The 16331-nt window shown below is 43.5% G+C and overlaps 1 protein-coding gene across 1 annotated transcript; it reads left to right on the top strand.

The window, feature by feature from the left end:
• Nucleotides 1-385: 385 nt before the first annotated feature.
• Nucleotides 386-8655, top strand: CLBA1 (clathrin binding box of aftiphilin containing 1; the record flags this gene model as incomplete). Its single annotated transcript, XM_084270700.1, has 5 exons — nucleotides 386-838; nucleotides 4107-4255; nucleotides 5652-5781; nucleotides 6989-7102; nucleotides 8488-8655. 5 exons carry the CDS (start codon nucleotides 386-388, stop codon nucleotides 8653-8655), a joined length of 1014 nt encoding a protein of 337 aa, XP_084126826.1.
• Nucleotides 8656-16331: the final 7676 nt, after the last annotated feature.

The raw sequence follows: 16331 nt of genomic DNA, 5'->3' as shown, positions 1-16331 counted from the left end.
GTACATCTTAAACGATTTTGCCTACGGCAGTTTCCAGCTGTATAATACTGGAACGTGTTTCTTTTAACCTGAGCGTTCTTTTCTGTACCTTATCGGCTATCTCTCTTTATTCCTACTCAGCCCTTATCACTGAAGTGTTTCTTTATCGTTCATTCTTTGCAGGCGAATAGCCTACCCAGAAAGTGGGATTGAATAACCTGCTGATTGCTGGAGGAGAGGCTGAAGGACATCCTGCTTTCATTTAGCAGTTATTCTCTGGGGTGAAATGAAGAATTGGATTATTTTTTGGAAACACTCAGGTTTCGGATGCAGCTGAACTTTGGGAGCCTGGTGGGGTTTTTTTTTTTGCCTTACGGATTTCAACAGCTGAAGCTTTTCTTAAAAGATGCAGAACCTGTCAGAAGCAGAAAGTCTTACCGGCACAGACACATCTCACCGGTCGTCTCTACAAGACCTAGCAGCTGAAGCAGGTGGTCTGTGTCTTGATGGAAGGGACTGGAACTTGAAGGCAAGGACAAATAATGAGGAAACTGTTAATCTTGAAGGAACGCAACAAAGCCTCCCTGTAGCGAGTAGCAGAGGGAGAAGTTGTGAGGGGTTGTTTGAGAGCAGCTACAGTACCTCAGAACCCAGCAGCACCTGGGGTGATTTTGAAGGCTTCGAGGAGTCCTTAGACAAATCAGAGGGATTCAGTCATCACCTTGAAGCTTTGGGAAAGCCAGAGAGGACTTGGGAAGATGCTACGGACTCGAACAGGGGACATGGGAGCGCTGGTCGCTTGGGTGCTGAGCCATCTCTACGCGGTGCGACACGGGAGGCTCCGAGCTCTCTGAGTGAGGTATGTGTTAATAGTAAACCAAAGAGCAGAAATGTTTGTGTTACCGCTTCCTGCAGCTCAAGATTTGTATCTGCGTGCCCTCTCTATCGAGGGTAGAGCTGCACAGGGAGAGAGAAACTCTCCAGCTACTTTGCCGCTACCTCAAGTGGAACAAAAGCAACTTCTTTACGGTGTTTGACACGTACTTGAGTTCTGCTGGAGAGCTTTAGAGCTCGGGTTGGAGGCACTCGGAGTAAGTAAGCACGTAGAAATGCCGACCCTTGCCCTGAAGCAAAAGCAAGTTAAGAGCTAGAAGAGAATGAACACAGGGGACAACCAGCCGGGAGGGTGGGTGGTAACAACAGGGTGGGCAAAACTCCGATGCCTGCAAGCTCGTGGAAGCGAATCAACATAACCTTGAGTTAGAAATTGAAAAACAGAACACCAAAGCAACGCTTCGTTATTTAACGTGCTGCCTGAATAAGCCAACAGTCTTTCTGGTATTCTAGGCTGATTGTGGGTGGAAGTTAATGACTCAAAACCGAATATAAATAATTTAATATCATTTATTTTTAAGATAGGATGTTACATTCTCTCATACAGTGTTAGAATTAATAATGTGAATAAATAATATGTTCATATCATCATAGAAACCTGTTGCAGGTGAGGTGTTCCCATGTTTACCCAAACGTGCCTCACCAGAGCAAAGTAACAGGAAAATAAAAATGTACAAATACAAACCGAAATGCCTTCACTCCTGCTACTTTTAACCAAAATATAAACATTTAGAGGAGGAGGGAAGGAAAAAGGAGAAACAATTGACTAAGATTTCCACAGGGTTAATCAGTCTGTTAGGTGAGCTATTGTATGTGTAGAGAACTGAGGGATTTATGGAGACAGGCTTTCTTGTCCTTCCCTTGGAACGTTACCTGCTGCACAGGTATTATTAGGGAATTTAAATTGTTTGTAATGCTGGAAATTGGGGATAAGAAATCTTAATGTTGAAAAAAAAAGAGACTATGTAATGCCTGGAGCTGGAATAGAATATAGCACATTGTTTGGTGTCTTCCCAAAAGCAGTAGTTCTCAATCTTACTGAAGCCTTTGCTTTATTTTTGCATTTGTTAAAGGCAAAAGGAGATGTCCTGTTCAAGCTAGATAACTTGAAACTCTAGGCATAACTTGCCTTTTCTTGTCTCACAGTAGGGAAACAGCAGCAGAGCTGTTGGAGGTTCTTTGGGTGTAGAATTGCATAGGGGGTTGGAAGTGACCTCCAGAGATCATGATGTCCAACCCCCCCAAACATACCTGTAGCTTGTCCTTCATCCCTGTGCTTCCTGTGTGGTTTGTACGAGATCTTAAACCCTTCAGGTTGGGGCTCTGCCCTTCTGTATGGTCAGTAGAAAAAAAGTCCAGGGACCTCATGAGCTGGTTGGAGGGCTGACCTTCAGTTAATTAACTATGTCAGTCTGGAAGAGAATTGTGTATTCAAAAATGAAAACAAACACCAATTTCCTTCCAGTAGCTGGATGTTTTACCCACAGGATTGGATAACTAGAAGGATTTTTCATGTGTTCTTGAAATACTGGCCTTGGTGTGAGGCAGTAGTGCTCTGATGTAATAGGATCTAGAGGATTTAGTCAAAAAGCAGGGATGTGGAATTTGTGCATTTATATAATTAGGACAAAGCTACAAACGGCTAGAAAGATAACTAAATTTTGTTTTAGAGACACCCACTGAAGCAGACAGTAATAAAAGTGATAAAAAACTCCCAGTCTTGCATTTTTCACCCGGCGTGGCTGACCAGAAGGTGACTCATGCGCATGGCAGTGACGTGACAGGCTCTGTGAAGAGGCAGGCTTGTGCTTCCCTCCACTCATGCTTCTCAGACTGCAACTTCCCCCTCACCCCAAAGTCACCAGCCTCTGCCTTATTCTCCCTTAGCTCCCATCCCATTTTGGTACCTACTGGGAAGGTTTTGGTTTGTGTGTTGTTTCCTTGGCAGTGACTGTTCACATAGGCTATACCAAGCGTGCCTTCACCGGATTCTGCTTCTCAGGCATCCTTCTGCTCTGTGTAGTAGCCCTGTTGTAAGTAAAGTCTACTGAAATAATTTGCAAACTGACATTATGACACCTTGGGCAAGATTCAAGGGATTTTATCTTTGAAGGCCCCAGCACTGGCCCTTTAGGGTGGGCAGTTTAGCAGGGCTTTACTTCAGGAGGGAGCAGCGTGGGGTGCAAGTTCTGTTTCTAGAGGCATCCTCAGAAGGGCAGAAGCCTTTTACCAGCCCTGTTGATTTTGCTCACTCATGGTTACATGGGATCTGTGCTCTCACAGCATTCCCTGCACTTGCCTGAGCTCAGTGTAATGAAACTGTGGAAATCTCCCACTTCTTTCAGCTGTTGGAATTACAATTCCGTGCAACTGTCAAAATACAGAGTATCCATACTTATGTTTTTCAGATTAAGATGTTGATTGCTTGGCAGAGAAAACAATCTGGTTTCATTCTCTAGTTTTCACACAACATTGTTGCTCCTGGATTGCAGCCCCTCTGCAGGGTGTTGGAGGAAATTAATTGCTTTGATTTAGGAAGTTGCAGCAATTCCTTCTTCAGAGGCGTAAAAGGGCAAAGCTTATGGACCAAGTGGCGTGATAACATCCCTGTAGGGTAGGATGTAACTTGTACACGTTTTTCTGTGTTATGTGTATTACTTAATCTTCAGATAACCCTATTGCTTCCAGTAGGCCTGTCTGGATCATTCATCACTGGCTGTTTTTAACACAGACTTGAAAAAGTTTGATACAAATGCAAAGACATAGAGACCTACCCCAGTTTTTATGTAGACTTACCAGTGCAATAATTTATTGGTAGCTCTGGCTCTACCATTTAGTAGTTATGTTACATTTGGCTGAATCAGGTGTCTTTGAATGCTAAGCTGGCAAAACAAGCTTTTGAATTGATGTATACGTCAGTGTTGACCAGGACTGAATTATCTCAGATGAAGGAATGTTAATTGACAAACCGGTCTCTAACTTAGTGGCTGGGCAGGTAGAGACTGAGGTTCATCAGAAACTCCTGGGCTCTCGCTGCTTCTCCTCTAATCCTAGGTAAATACTCAGAACACTGAACTATGGGCTCAGTCCCACTGTGCCATTAATATTAATACAAAATCTAAAAAACAATCTGTAATACAATCTCTGGAACCATTGCAGACTTTGAACTGGGCCCTTTGTGAACTGTGGGGATGGCCTGTATAACGTATGTAATAAAACTCTGTTTTTTCTAGGAAAACCACAGCTTTGAGGATATATTTAAGTTGAGCTTTCCAGAAGTCTTTGTATCACAGTCCAGAGAGAGCATAAGAAGCTTAGATCAAGTGCTTAATACAAATAATGAAGATATTGGGATCCCTGAATGTGTGAAGAACCAACTTTGGTAATGAGTTTAGATCAACAGTTTTAAAACCAGTAAAGTTTCTCAGCAATTACACTGTTCATGTTCTAATTTAAAAATCTGTGGTACTTGCAGGTAAACTTAAATGTATTTTTAATCACTGTGCTCTTTGGCATAGAGATCTCACCAATTTTGTATAGTGGTGTTAAAGGAAATGGATTGTGTTTTAGCCATTGGAAAACAAGGAAGGGAATATATCAAAATTACCAATTCCTGCTTAGGGTTTTTCCTGCTGTTGCTGTGTCGTCTTATGACTCAGCCTCTGGAATGCCAGAACACTCATCAGGCAGCCTGTTCTTCCTGTTCCCTTGTCCTCTCTTTACAACACATCTGACTGACTTCTCCATCATCTGAAGCAGGAGTGCTGTTGCTGCTTCTACTGACAACCCACTCACTTGCTTTTTTTTTTCCTCCTTCCCGTGGCAACTTCTTATGTTTAACCAGATGTGCTTCAGAATCTGTGGTGCAATCTGGCTTCTTTCCTGGAGTTATGTTAATAGCAATTAGTATCATTAAATTAGCTTTCTCTTAAGACACCTGGAACGCTTTGAGATTTGTTATTTGTTTTCAAAGGATCAGCAGTTTCTGAGCAGGACTGTGGGGACTGAACAGTATTGCAGTTATCTGCATGTATCTGAGGGCTTGTCTGGGTCAGTCTGTAAGGTAGAAATGTCATGAGAATCACAAGAAACACTGAATGTGGACATCCTTTTGGCAAGTTTGGCTGCATTTTAATCAACCTCAAGCCTGTGGAGATATGCATGTAGAAGGGATCAGGATATAGCAGAGTAGAAACTGCCCACAAACACACCCTGATGCGCAGCGATGACTCGGACCAGTGACAGCAGCATCCTGTGCTAAGCAAGAAGCGACTGGATTTATGTGGGATGAAGACAGTGTGAGAACCTCAGGTACTACACAGAGGAAGGTCTGAATTCCTCACTGTTCCAGCACCTGCTGTGCCTTTGGCTTGTGGGGCTGTACCTGTGTGTCTGGAGCAGGCACGGGCCACCAACCCGAACAGCAGAAGATGCAGAGAGCAGGAGTAGGGCTGAGCTCTACCCACGTTCCACAGGAGTGAGTGAATCAGGCCCCTTGTTGACGTGCAGTACTCTCTGAAATACCCTTCTGACACACTCCTTATCTGAGAGGCCCAAACATAGGGGCATGTTGACTTACTGTTTCCGTTAACTGTCATGCAAGCTTATTAGTGTGTTGGGCTGATGGGTTGAATGAATGTAGGAAGGGTTTTAAGATAAGTTGCTTTCTACATCAAGGTAGGGTAGTACACAACTGTGAGTAGTGAAAGTAACTGTTATATATGTTCACTGGAAACTTCATACACCTTCTAACCTCGAAACTGTGTTTTCTTTCCTAGCATTGATTCTGGAAACATATGGAGAACACTTAGAGATTTTGATAATACCCCCAGCTTAAGACATGCCTGGAGTAAATCTCGTTGCCAAGAAAACCTCTTGAGTGTTCTTGGAATAGATGAAAATCAAAAGGTAATTGAACAACGGTTTGCTAGTGTGCCAGCATAAACACTTGGTAATGAACCTCAGTTTCGGTAAGCTGTAAGTGCGGATGCATGAGGAACTAGATCTGGGTGAGTCACAAGGGTTTTTACACAGAGAGCCTTTTAAAATGACAGCCTAATGTTTTCTCCTCTTTATGTGTAACTATGAGGTTGTGGAGGATCAGATTTTGATCATCTTTGCATTGAAGTCTCCTCTGTGCAGCGCCCTGTTGTCAGGTGGCACGTTCAGGTCTAGTATGGATGCAGAATAAGCTTTCAGATGTGTGTGTGGTAAGGTTTTCTTTCTGGCTCAGAGGCTAGCCTCTAATATATTTCCATTAAATGAAAATCAGATTTGAATCAGACAGGCTGTTAAAGTAATTACTGGATGTTTTTACTGTATACGAACCGAAAGTGTGCTCCACTTCCCTTTTCCTCAGATTACTCTGGTTCTGCTAGCCTTGAGGGAGAGTGTGTGTTAAACTGAATTGAGACCGGTGTTCTCTTGTTTTCAGAAGATAAAGGTATCAGAGATGGTTTAGTACTGAACTTGGTTAGTTAGGATGAAACAGTCACACATGGTTTTGAGAAGTAACTTTTGTCAATTGCTAATTTGATTGCTGAAGCCTGGGGGGGCACAGCCCTGCATTTGATTTTGATTTTATGGACATACTTGACCTTTCATGAGAGATGTATACAGACAGAACAACAGGTATAGGAAAGTATTCTGCACTTGAATGTCACTTTTACAGAAGCATCGCTTCAGAGGAGCGAATGGGTGACATTATTCCAACACAGTTAAACTCCCCTTCTGTTCCTTTCTTCCTACAGGTACCCCAGCATTAAGTCAATGTCCAACTTAAACTTACATCACTACTTCTTTTCTGTTGCTGGAAAATTGTATTGCTTTTAACAGTGCTAATGAAGATGCATTTCTCAGCTATTTTCTGGTGTAGGTTAAGGTTTATTTTAATTGGAAATGGCTTCTATATTAATTTAAGTCACAATTAGATTTATGTGTGTAGAACTTGTTTTGGCATAAAATTCCTTTACTGCAGTGGGATGATAAATCAAAATCCAGTTTCAGGAAGTAAAATTCAGCGTGAGGGTGGTTGTTTTGTTTTAAGGAAATACTTCTTTAGGTTATATCACTTCAATGCAAATTCATAAGGAAAATGTAAATTATGTTTTGTTAGGACTCTTTGGAGAGCCAGGATGACATTTTTGAGGAAACAAATGATAAAGATAATGAGGACTTCAGATTTGATGGATTCAATATGAACAACTGCAAAGCACTGATCCAGACCAAGGTAGGTAAGCACTTCAGGCAACCACAGAGTGTCTTTTACACTCTCCTTGCACTGTCACCAGCTGTCCTGCTGTACGTCCTCATGGAATTATTTGGATTTGTGGAGTTGTTTTTAGTTCTTTGAGACCTATCTGGCACCTTTAGAGAAGGTACAATATAACATACCAGATGCAAAGCAACATGATATGGGGGATACTGAAATAAACTTACTGATGTCTAAGGTGTAGTGAGGATGCTGTGATGACAGGGAAGATTAGCGTGTCTGTAGAAGGAGCAGCATGTTGATCACTGAGAATGCTGATTGTAAGTCACTCCTGAAATCTCTGGTAACAGAGACATTGGAAGTGAAGCTGGAAGAGAAGAAATTGCATTCAAACTTGCATTTCAGATACTCAGAATGAGTCAGATGTTGCTCACTCCAGCAGAAAACGGGAACTACTTAAGGGGGAAGGCAGAATTGATGTTATAATTACAAAGACTTGAGAACATTACTGGTTTTAAGCTGTGTTGCTAAACACATAAGAGAAATTAAATTGAAATACTTTGTTGTTAGTGCGTGTTATGCCTCTGATCAAACTGGCCTTAATAAGCTCTGTTTGTTTCTTGCTAAAGCAGCCCATGTTGGAAGGAAAAGTCTGTCTTCCTCATTGCTTTAAAAAGAAATCAGTCACATTCTGTGTTTAACAAAGTGTTTTGGATGATTATTCTTAACCCAAGGTCCCTTCCTCAGTGGAGAATAAACTTGAGCAATGGTTGTTGCTGTGGAGATGCAGAGTTTGAGGCAGACTTGCATGGCTTTGTTCTATTGTTCCCTGCATTGGACAATGAAGACACATACTGTTCTGGGAACCTTGTACATCAGAGATGTTAGGCTGGAGGATTCAGAACGAAAATCAAATGGGGCTGGCCAGCTTACTCCTTCACAGTTCAGTTTGGCTCTCCTCAATGAGTATGTGAGGGTGAGACTGCAGCAGCTGACACAAACTTGGGAGTGTTTAAAGTACAGAGAGGGTTTAGGTAAAGGAGAAGGGCTTCCAAGTCAGTGAAGAAGGAGTAAAAGTACAAAGAATCATGATCCAAAGTGAAGGTAAATGGGCAGTATTTTTCTGGAGTAGCCTTTGAAGGGCAAGACCAAGTCCTGCAGCTTTTGGGAGTCTCAAAGTGTAGAGGTCATTAGGAATTGTATGTTGCCATTTCTAACTTTAAGTAAGTTGAATCAGATAGTGGGATGTTTTCCACTGACCTTCCTAATTATGTCGTTTTATTATTATGCTAATTTTATTTTAATGAAAACTGTATAAAATTTGGATTGGGAAATGCAAAGTGGTTAATGTGTACAGCATGGAAAAAAGTAACTTAGGATTGTTTTTCTTTTTTTTCACTCAGCTCTCTGTATCACCAGATTCCAGGCATGGTCATCCCTTCACCTGTAACCTCTTTTTGAAAACAGCATCATCAGATGGAAACATGCAATATATAACAATCCCAAGGAAGAAGCACATTTTCACTACACACAACCTAAAAATGAAACTATTCAGTAGTGATGTTTGCTGAACCAAATGCACTTTTTAAGCTCTTTTTTTTTTTAACTGAATTCAGTTTACCTTCATTTTGTTACTGGCTTGGTACTATAGGCCTCGTGTGTTCTTTAGGACAGTGACATACTACTGTATATGAGGTACCTAAATCCTCATTTGTCCTGTTTAGGTGTGAAGTCAGAGGTGTGATTTTTGTCCCACAAAGTTCTGCTGTAGTCTCTTGCAGTAAATCCAGCTGAAAGTCACACTTTAAGGATACTCCAGGTGGCCTTCTTTCCTGGACGACCCCCTTTTCAGGCCTTAATGCCTCTTCAGTCAAACCCTTTGTTCCCCTGCCAAAATCTAAACAGCTCAGGTGTGTTGTGTGTGCCTTGTCCCCATGGCTCCCAGCAAGCTGGGCCAGTTGGGATCAGCTGGGCTCTCTGTACTGGCCACTGCTGGCTGTAGTGGGAGATGTTTTGTTCTGGCAGTGGTTTCTTACTGAAATAAATCACCTCTCTGAAGCTGATTAACAGCATGTCTTGGGTTCACTCGGCCACCAGGCACTTACACCACGCGTACCGGCGCGTGTTCACGCTCAGCAGCGCTGGAGTTGGGGATATGCCGGGTACGGTGCTGTCACTCGGTGTCCTTTGCCTGACATCTCCCTGTGTGCCAGGGGCCTGTGCTTCACCCTCATTCGTGTGGTCCGTGGTGCTCCCATGCCCACTCTGGCAGCTTGGCTTATTCATTGGTCATAACCTTTAAAGGAGTTGCTGATCTATATACCCTGCCTTGGCCACTCTGAATATGGCTCTTCATTTTAAAGAGCTGCTGAGCCCTGCAACTGTCATTTTATGTGTTAGAAACAGGAAACAAGCTTGGATATTCCAAAACTAAGTTAATGATTTGCCTATTCTGTTGTTAAAATTAAGAATCCTACAATCACACAGGCAGACTCCAGCCCTTAACTTGGTAAACCGTTCAGCAGTGAAATCACAACTGTGTGGTGGTTTGGCCCTGGCTGGAGGCCAGACACCCACCAAAGCTGTTCTATCGCTCCCCTTTGCAGCTGGACAGGGGACAAAATACATATGGAGAGGCTCAGGAGTGAGATAAGGACAGGGAGAGATCATTCTGCAATTAGTGTCATGGGCACAACAGATTCAACACAGAATAAAAAAACCCAGCTAATTTACTACCCTCCACCCCCCTTCCTGCCAAGAACAGAGTGGGATAATGAGAAGTAAAACCACATCTTGAAACACCTCTCCTGCCCCTTCTTCCCAGGCTTAGCTTTGTTCAAAATTTATCTCCATTCCTCCCCTCCGAGGTGGCACAGGGGATGGGGAGTTACACCCTTTCCCTGCTGCACCATGGGGTCCCACCCATGGGAGACACTCCTGCACAACCTTATCCAACCTGAGCCCTTTCCCATGGGGCTTCAGCTCTTCACCAGCTGCCCTGGTGTGGGTCACTGCTATGGGGTGTATCTCAGTCCCAGACTGCTCCAGCCTAGTCCTCCACGGGGTCATAAGCCCCCCACCCCAGCAAATCTGCTCCAGTGTGGGTCTCTCTGCCTGTGGGCTGCAAGTGCTGGCAGAGGCTTGCTCCAGTGCAGGTTACTGTCTGTGTCTTTTGTATCTCTCCATCCACTCTGGCACAGGGTCCTCCGTGGGCTGCAGGTGAGGTCTTGACCTTTTCCATGAGCTGCAGGTGACACTTGCTCCACCACGGTCTTCTCCACAGGGTGCAGGGGAATCTTTATAGTGCCTGGAATGCCTCCCCCCCAGCCCCAGCCTCCCCCTTTCCTGACCTTGGTGTCTGTAGTTTCTTACATCTCACCCCCTTCTCTGGTGGCAAAAAGCAGCTGCTTGCAGTTGTTATTTGTCTTAAATATGTTATGTCTGGGGCACTGTGACCCTTGCTGATGGGCTTGGCCTTGGTCAGCAGAAGGTTCATCCTTGAGCCTGGCTGGTATTTAGTGTTGGACCCAGGGAAAGCTTCTAGCAGCTTGTTGCAGAAGCCAAGGCTGCGCCCCACCCTCCTCCACCAGGACCCCACCACACAAACCCACAGCGCTGCCTTTGCTAGCTTGGGATGAGTGTATTGAAGAATGTTTCACTGTTACCCCAGGGGAATTGTGGATGCATCCTCTTTCCCTCACAGTAGAAGGTTTTACAGCCCAGTCTGAGGCACATATTGGGGAAAAAAAAAGTTTCAGCCCTTTATGCTTCAGTGGGGCAAAAAATCCCACTGGAGTCCCAAAGGTGTTGGGACTCCACATGAGGGTGTTTATTTGTTTGTTTCTTTTTTGGACTGATGCTTTGGGCCACCAGAGCCTGTCCAGCCTGTAAACACTGCACAAGACAACCAAGAGACTTTCAACTGCTGCCTTCAGTCTGAGATGTAGCAATTTCATCCTTCCAGTACCTGAAGGGGCTACAGGAAAGCCGGAGAGGGCCTGATTACAAGGGCAGGGAGTGACAGGACAAAGGGGACTGGCCTTAAGCTAAGGACAGCAGATTTGGATTAGATATCAAGAAGAAATTCTTCCCTGTGGGGGCACTGAGGCCCTGGCACAGGCTGCCCAGAGAAGCTGTGACTGCTCCTGGATTCCTAGCAGGGCTCAAGGCTGGGTTGGATGGGGCTTTGGGCAGCCTGGGCTAGTGGAGGGTGTCCCTGCACATGGCAGGGATGGGACTAGATGATCTTTGATGTTCCCATCCAACCCAAACCAGACTGTGATTCTGTCATCTCTTCAAAGAAAAAGATGAGCATTTTCAGAATCAAAAATGTGACCCAATTCACCTTCAAGCTGGTGGAGTCCTGGCAGCGCCCCAGCACTCAGCACCATTTGGACACAGGGCACGTAGCTGGGGCTGTTCTTGTGCCCCTTCTTACCTGCTGAAACCGTGTCCTCAGGGAGGGAACCCCAGTCGCAAGGGGCTGCTTTCAGGCGCAGTAAAGAGCAGAAAGTAGCCTCGCCTCCTGGTGATAACCTGGGAAACGAGGGGGTGCCGGAAACCCCTCTGGTGTGTTCTGCACAAACAGTGGCCGTCACTTCCTGCAGTCACTTCCCTGTCCCTCCTTCCCGGCACCCAGCCAAAGCGCCAGCCAGGCTGCACACCCACCCTCCCGAGGCACGGCTGCCCTGGAAGTGCCAGGTGCTGGGTCTGTGAAGCTGGTCTGCTGAGGAAATCGGAAAACCTTTGCGTTTTAGCACGTTTTGAAGGTGTGACTCACATAATTTTTACTCCCAGTTGTAGCTCTGTGCTGTGAAATACGGAGTTTTGGTGAACTAAGCATGTTACCATACTCGGTGTTTGTAGAAAGCAAATACCACAGACTTCTGACATTTGCTTAGGATTTCTGAGGCTGTGAAAACTGAGGCAAGGTCAGAGTTTTACAGAGCAGAGCCAGGCAGAAAGGCCTTTTTCCTCCTGCTAAGATTAGAGCAAAAATATACTCACAGAACAAGGTTTTTTAGAAGTTCAAACCAGCCACGTAATTACCAAAATGTTTCCTTTGTAGAGGGAACACTGTGAACAGCTTTGCAAAAAAAAAAACCCAAACCCAACAAACCAACCCACCCAACTGCATTGCGAAAGACTGGAAATCCTTCAGCACATGGTCTGAGAAAGCTGCAACCTAAGCACAACTTTGGGGAACTTACTCCAACTAGTAAGTCTTAAAGCTGAGCAGAGTAGGCAGCAGAAGTTTTAGAAACAGCACATTGCTAGTATTGGTAGATATATTTTTCAAGTCCAAATAATATGTGGGATTTAGTTAACAAAAAGGAATTAAGACAGAATGATTTTCCCCACTTCTGCACGTGCCCGTGGACTGGGCACGTGCAGAAGGGAGAAAAAGCAAAACGAAGGAACAAAGAATCTTGTAAAAGCCTAAAAGTTCTTTTCAAAGTGCAGGGTCATTATGGGATTTAAAAGCACTCTGATCTTAACAGTGAAAATCAGTTTTAATAGTCCTCCCATTCCTTAACGGGAGGCTTTCCTGGAGTCCTCCTACTCCAGTTGAGATGAGAGAGGGAGTCTGGCTGGCAGCGAGCTGTATTCAAAGGAGGTGTTAACCCTCAGAGTTCTCTGGGGATTTGTGTTTAACTCACTGGATCGACTCCTGAGGATTTCAAAGCCAAGGAACCTGAAGAAGCAAGCCTCTTGCATCTGCTGGCCCCTTCCTTCACACAGACATTCTTTTCTGCTGCTGAAATACAGATGAAAGCTGAGGAATCCCTCTCCCGCAGCACAGCCTGGGTGCAAAGCCCAGCCCAGCCCAGCTTAGCAGGTCCTAACCAAGGAAAAATGTATGGAATGAAGTTACAACATTTCTTTCTCTTTCAATCAAGGCGAGATGTCTGTGAATGCTGGGCAAATACTTAAACACCAAGAACCTTCCAGCTTCCCTCAACATCTGCTTTAATAATACATACTTCTATAGACACATCTCTGTATCTCAAGAGCTTAACTCTTCACTTCCAAGAGCTCAAAATTATTGGTTCAACAAATTGTAATTCACCTTCCTCACAGGACTAACATAGGTTACTTCCTTTTGTGTTTTACTCTTGCTTGAGATGAAATTTAAGTCTTCTTTAAAACTCACTTCCAGCATACAGACCAGGGCTCGGCAGAGCTCCGGGGCAGTACCCACACCTCCCCAGCCAGCCACCCTTCAGCTGAGGGAAGCACATGCAACCCTACACCTCCTGCAGAGTCTCAAGAGGAAGGAAGAATTCCCAGTCTGTAAGCAGAGTCTCATCAATAAATAAGCTAATTGTGGAAGAGTCAGGATCTCGTTTTAAAGATCCACAACAGCAAGGGGCTGGAAACCTGCTGCTGGTAAAACCCATGTTGGCCCAGACCAGCACACAGCCTTCCCCTGCCCTGGCACACAGCAGCAGCAGTTCTGTCCCAGACAGCCAAGTGTGTGTGTGAAGTGCCAACACAGTGTATGATCAAGGACACTTATATCTGATGCTTTCAAGCACCTCAACCTCTGAAGCAACACTGAGCTGTGTGGCTGTGAAGAGCACACAGGGCAGCTGAGAGACAGCCAGGCTGGACCCCTGCTTCCCACCCTGGGGCACCCGCTCACACCAGGACACCTCCCACCCCATCGGCTGCAAGGACTGCTCTGTGGGACAGCCCCTGGACTGTGGGGACAGGGCACACAGAGGGGAGAAAGGCAAGGGGAAAACAAAGTATAAAAGCAATACCCCAGGGAAAACATTGTATCTTCATGAGTGAAGGATCACCTGAAGAGTGTCATGGTAAACACCGGTTTTGGTTTTCAAACAGTCAAATACCAAAGGCTTCAAAATAATAAATGGTTAAACTGCAAAACTGTGGCTTTTATTTCCAAACATACAATAAATAGGTCCACCACAACTAGCCTCTAACTTCATTTTACATGGAAGGATTTTTTTAAAATTAGTTTGTGCATATTTAAAAATCAAACTTCCCTTTGCACGTAATTCCATACAGAACTGAACTGCATTGCACTGTGATGCAAGCAACCGATTAGAAACAGAGCTCTGAAGCAAGCACTTGAACCAAAATTGCATCTTGAACTGTTGATAGAACATCTATCAACAATTTAACCTAGTTCTGAAGTATACAAAAAGCTTTAGCATTTAGATGCTGAAAAGCAAGTTGTCTTTTCTTATGTTTCCATAGGGTCTGCAAGGTAAGTGGATTTATTAAGTGTTCACTATTTGCTACATGATACAATTTTCATACCAAAATATCTTTACTGCATAGTAACATTCCATAATTTCAAATGCAAAAAGAAATTAGATGCAGTCTTTTTATTTTATCCCTCATCACTGAATTTAAAGACATTTTAAACCACAACTCTGCTCCATCACAGTGCAGAAGGCCCTTAGTATTTCAAGGATTTATTCAGTCATATCTTTAATACAAAAGTAGAGGCTGAGGAAAAGCCAGAGTAGTCTATACACAATGCACAGTCTGTGTACATTCTGAAGCTGTACCTCTTCAAGAACTATTAATACACTCTTCAAACAAATCCCTTTATCCAGCAATTCAAAATACTTTAGATCAGAAGTTTTATATTAGAATCAATACATTATATGCATATAAATACATTTATACCCTTCGGTTGCTAAACAACCCAGATGGCTGCAAGGATGTGACCTGAACTGGTTCTCCATCGGTTCGGAATACCAAATTTGATTGGCAGCTGTTAACCACAATAGTCACAGTAAAAAAAAATAATAATTAAAAAAAAAGGAAAAGAATAAAAGATCTTTGCACAAGGTAGGTGTGCCACAGCATCAGTTAAGACTAGAAATACTAGGTGAGGCCCTGGCCCCTTCAACAGGGCCAGGATTTCAACTTCTGAGAGATGCAACACACAGACAATGTTTATTTTAAAATCTGCTGAGGCCCCATTCACAAAGCCTCAGCAGAACAGCAACAACAACAACAAAAAAGGAATCCCAAAAACCCAACAAACCAAAGCAAAGCTCTTATAGCTGTAAATTTTCTTACAGGACAGGTGCCACAGCTTTCAAGAACAAAGTAAAAGTTTTATAATTAAAAAATAAAATTAAAAAAAAACCCAACCAAAAACTAATGTGCAAGTGTGACGTTCAGAAGACGATAGCAAGGATCAATACAGACCTCAGTTCAAGCTGAAACACGGTATCCAAACTGCCTTACACAAAAATAGTTCTCCCTGCAGATCTCTCCAGTTACTGAGTGAGCTTGTCTATACTCATGCCTTTGCTGCACAGGGCCCCCCCTTCTCCAGTACAATCTCCAGCAGCAGCCACCACCCAAGACCCCCAAAGCCCACGCAGGGGCTGCATCCGAGTGGTCAGACTCCCCCCGAGTTCTTTCCCTGACACAGCTGCATGATGGTTCTGCCTCACCACACATCAATGAGTATTTCAGGAGTATCCAGGGCAGCAAAGCACTGGTGTAATAAAGAAGTGTTCTCAACTTGTTTTCTTAAAGGATACAGACATGTTGACTTCTCTTGAGTATCCTCCAAAGGTGCTAGAAGTTTTAAACTTTGAAGCGTTTCTTTCCACAATGCCAGGTATACAAATGTGTATCTTTTTAAATAATATTGCACATAAAAAATAATCTTAAACTTTGTAGTGAAAGCAGGATTGAAGGACAGTGTTTTCCAAAACAGATTAAAAAGCTACCTGTACATAGTAAGTTTTAATTTAAAGAACGCCAAGATTATTCAAAATCTAAGCACATAATACTGACAGGAAAAGTGTTAAATTGCACAATCTACATATAAATTACATTTGTAAATACTTAAAAGGTTTTTAAACATTGAATACCCTTGATTTCACAAATCAGCTAGGTCACTGTCAAAGGATCAGCTTGATGAGTTAGAAGTATTTTCCCCCAGAAAAAAATAGAAACAAAAAGATCTGCAGTCTTAGACGAAGCACTGGAAAGAGTTAAAGCATTTCAGCTCAGAGGTAGTGCTAAACACATCCAACTAGAAGTCCATTATATTTGAACTATGATGAAATAACGTAGTAAAATGTAGAAAGACTATAAAATTTACAAAAATAAATAGTTCTGAATGCTTTAGAAAATGCAAGAGACTCTGTTGACAAGTGTCTTGGATCTGCTTTTCTGACCAAAAAAAGAAAGCAAAGTGTGTCTCATTTTTTAAAATATACCCATCTCTGCAATCCACGCAATC

This window comes from Gallinula chloropus, assembly GCF_964237585.1.
Source record: "Gallinula chloropus genome assembly, chromosome: 14".
NCBI lineage: Eukaryota > Metazoa > Chordata > Aves > Gruiformes > Rallidae > Gallinula > Gallinula chloropus.
The sequence above is the reverse complement of the archived record's forward strand: the minus strand, read 5'-3'. Positions and strand labels throughout refer to the sequence as shown.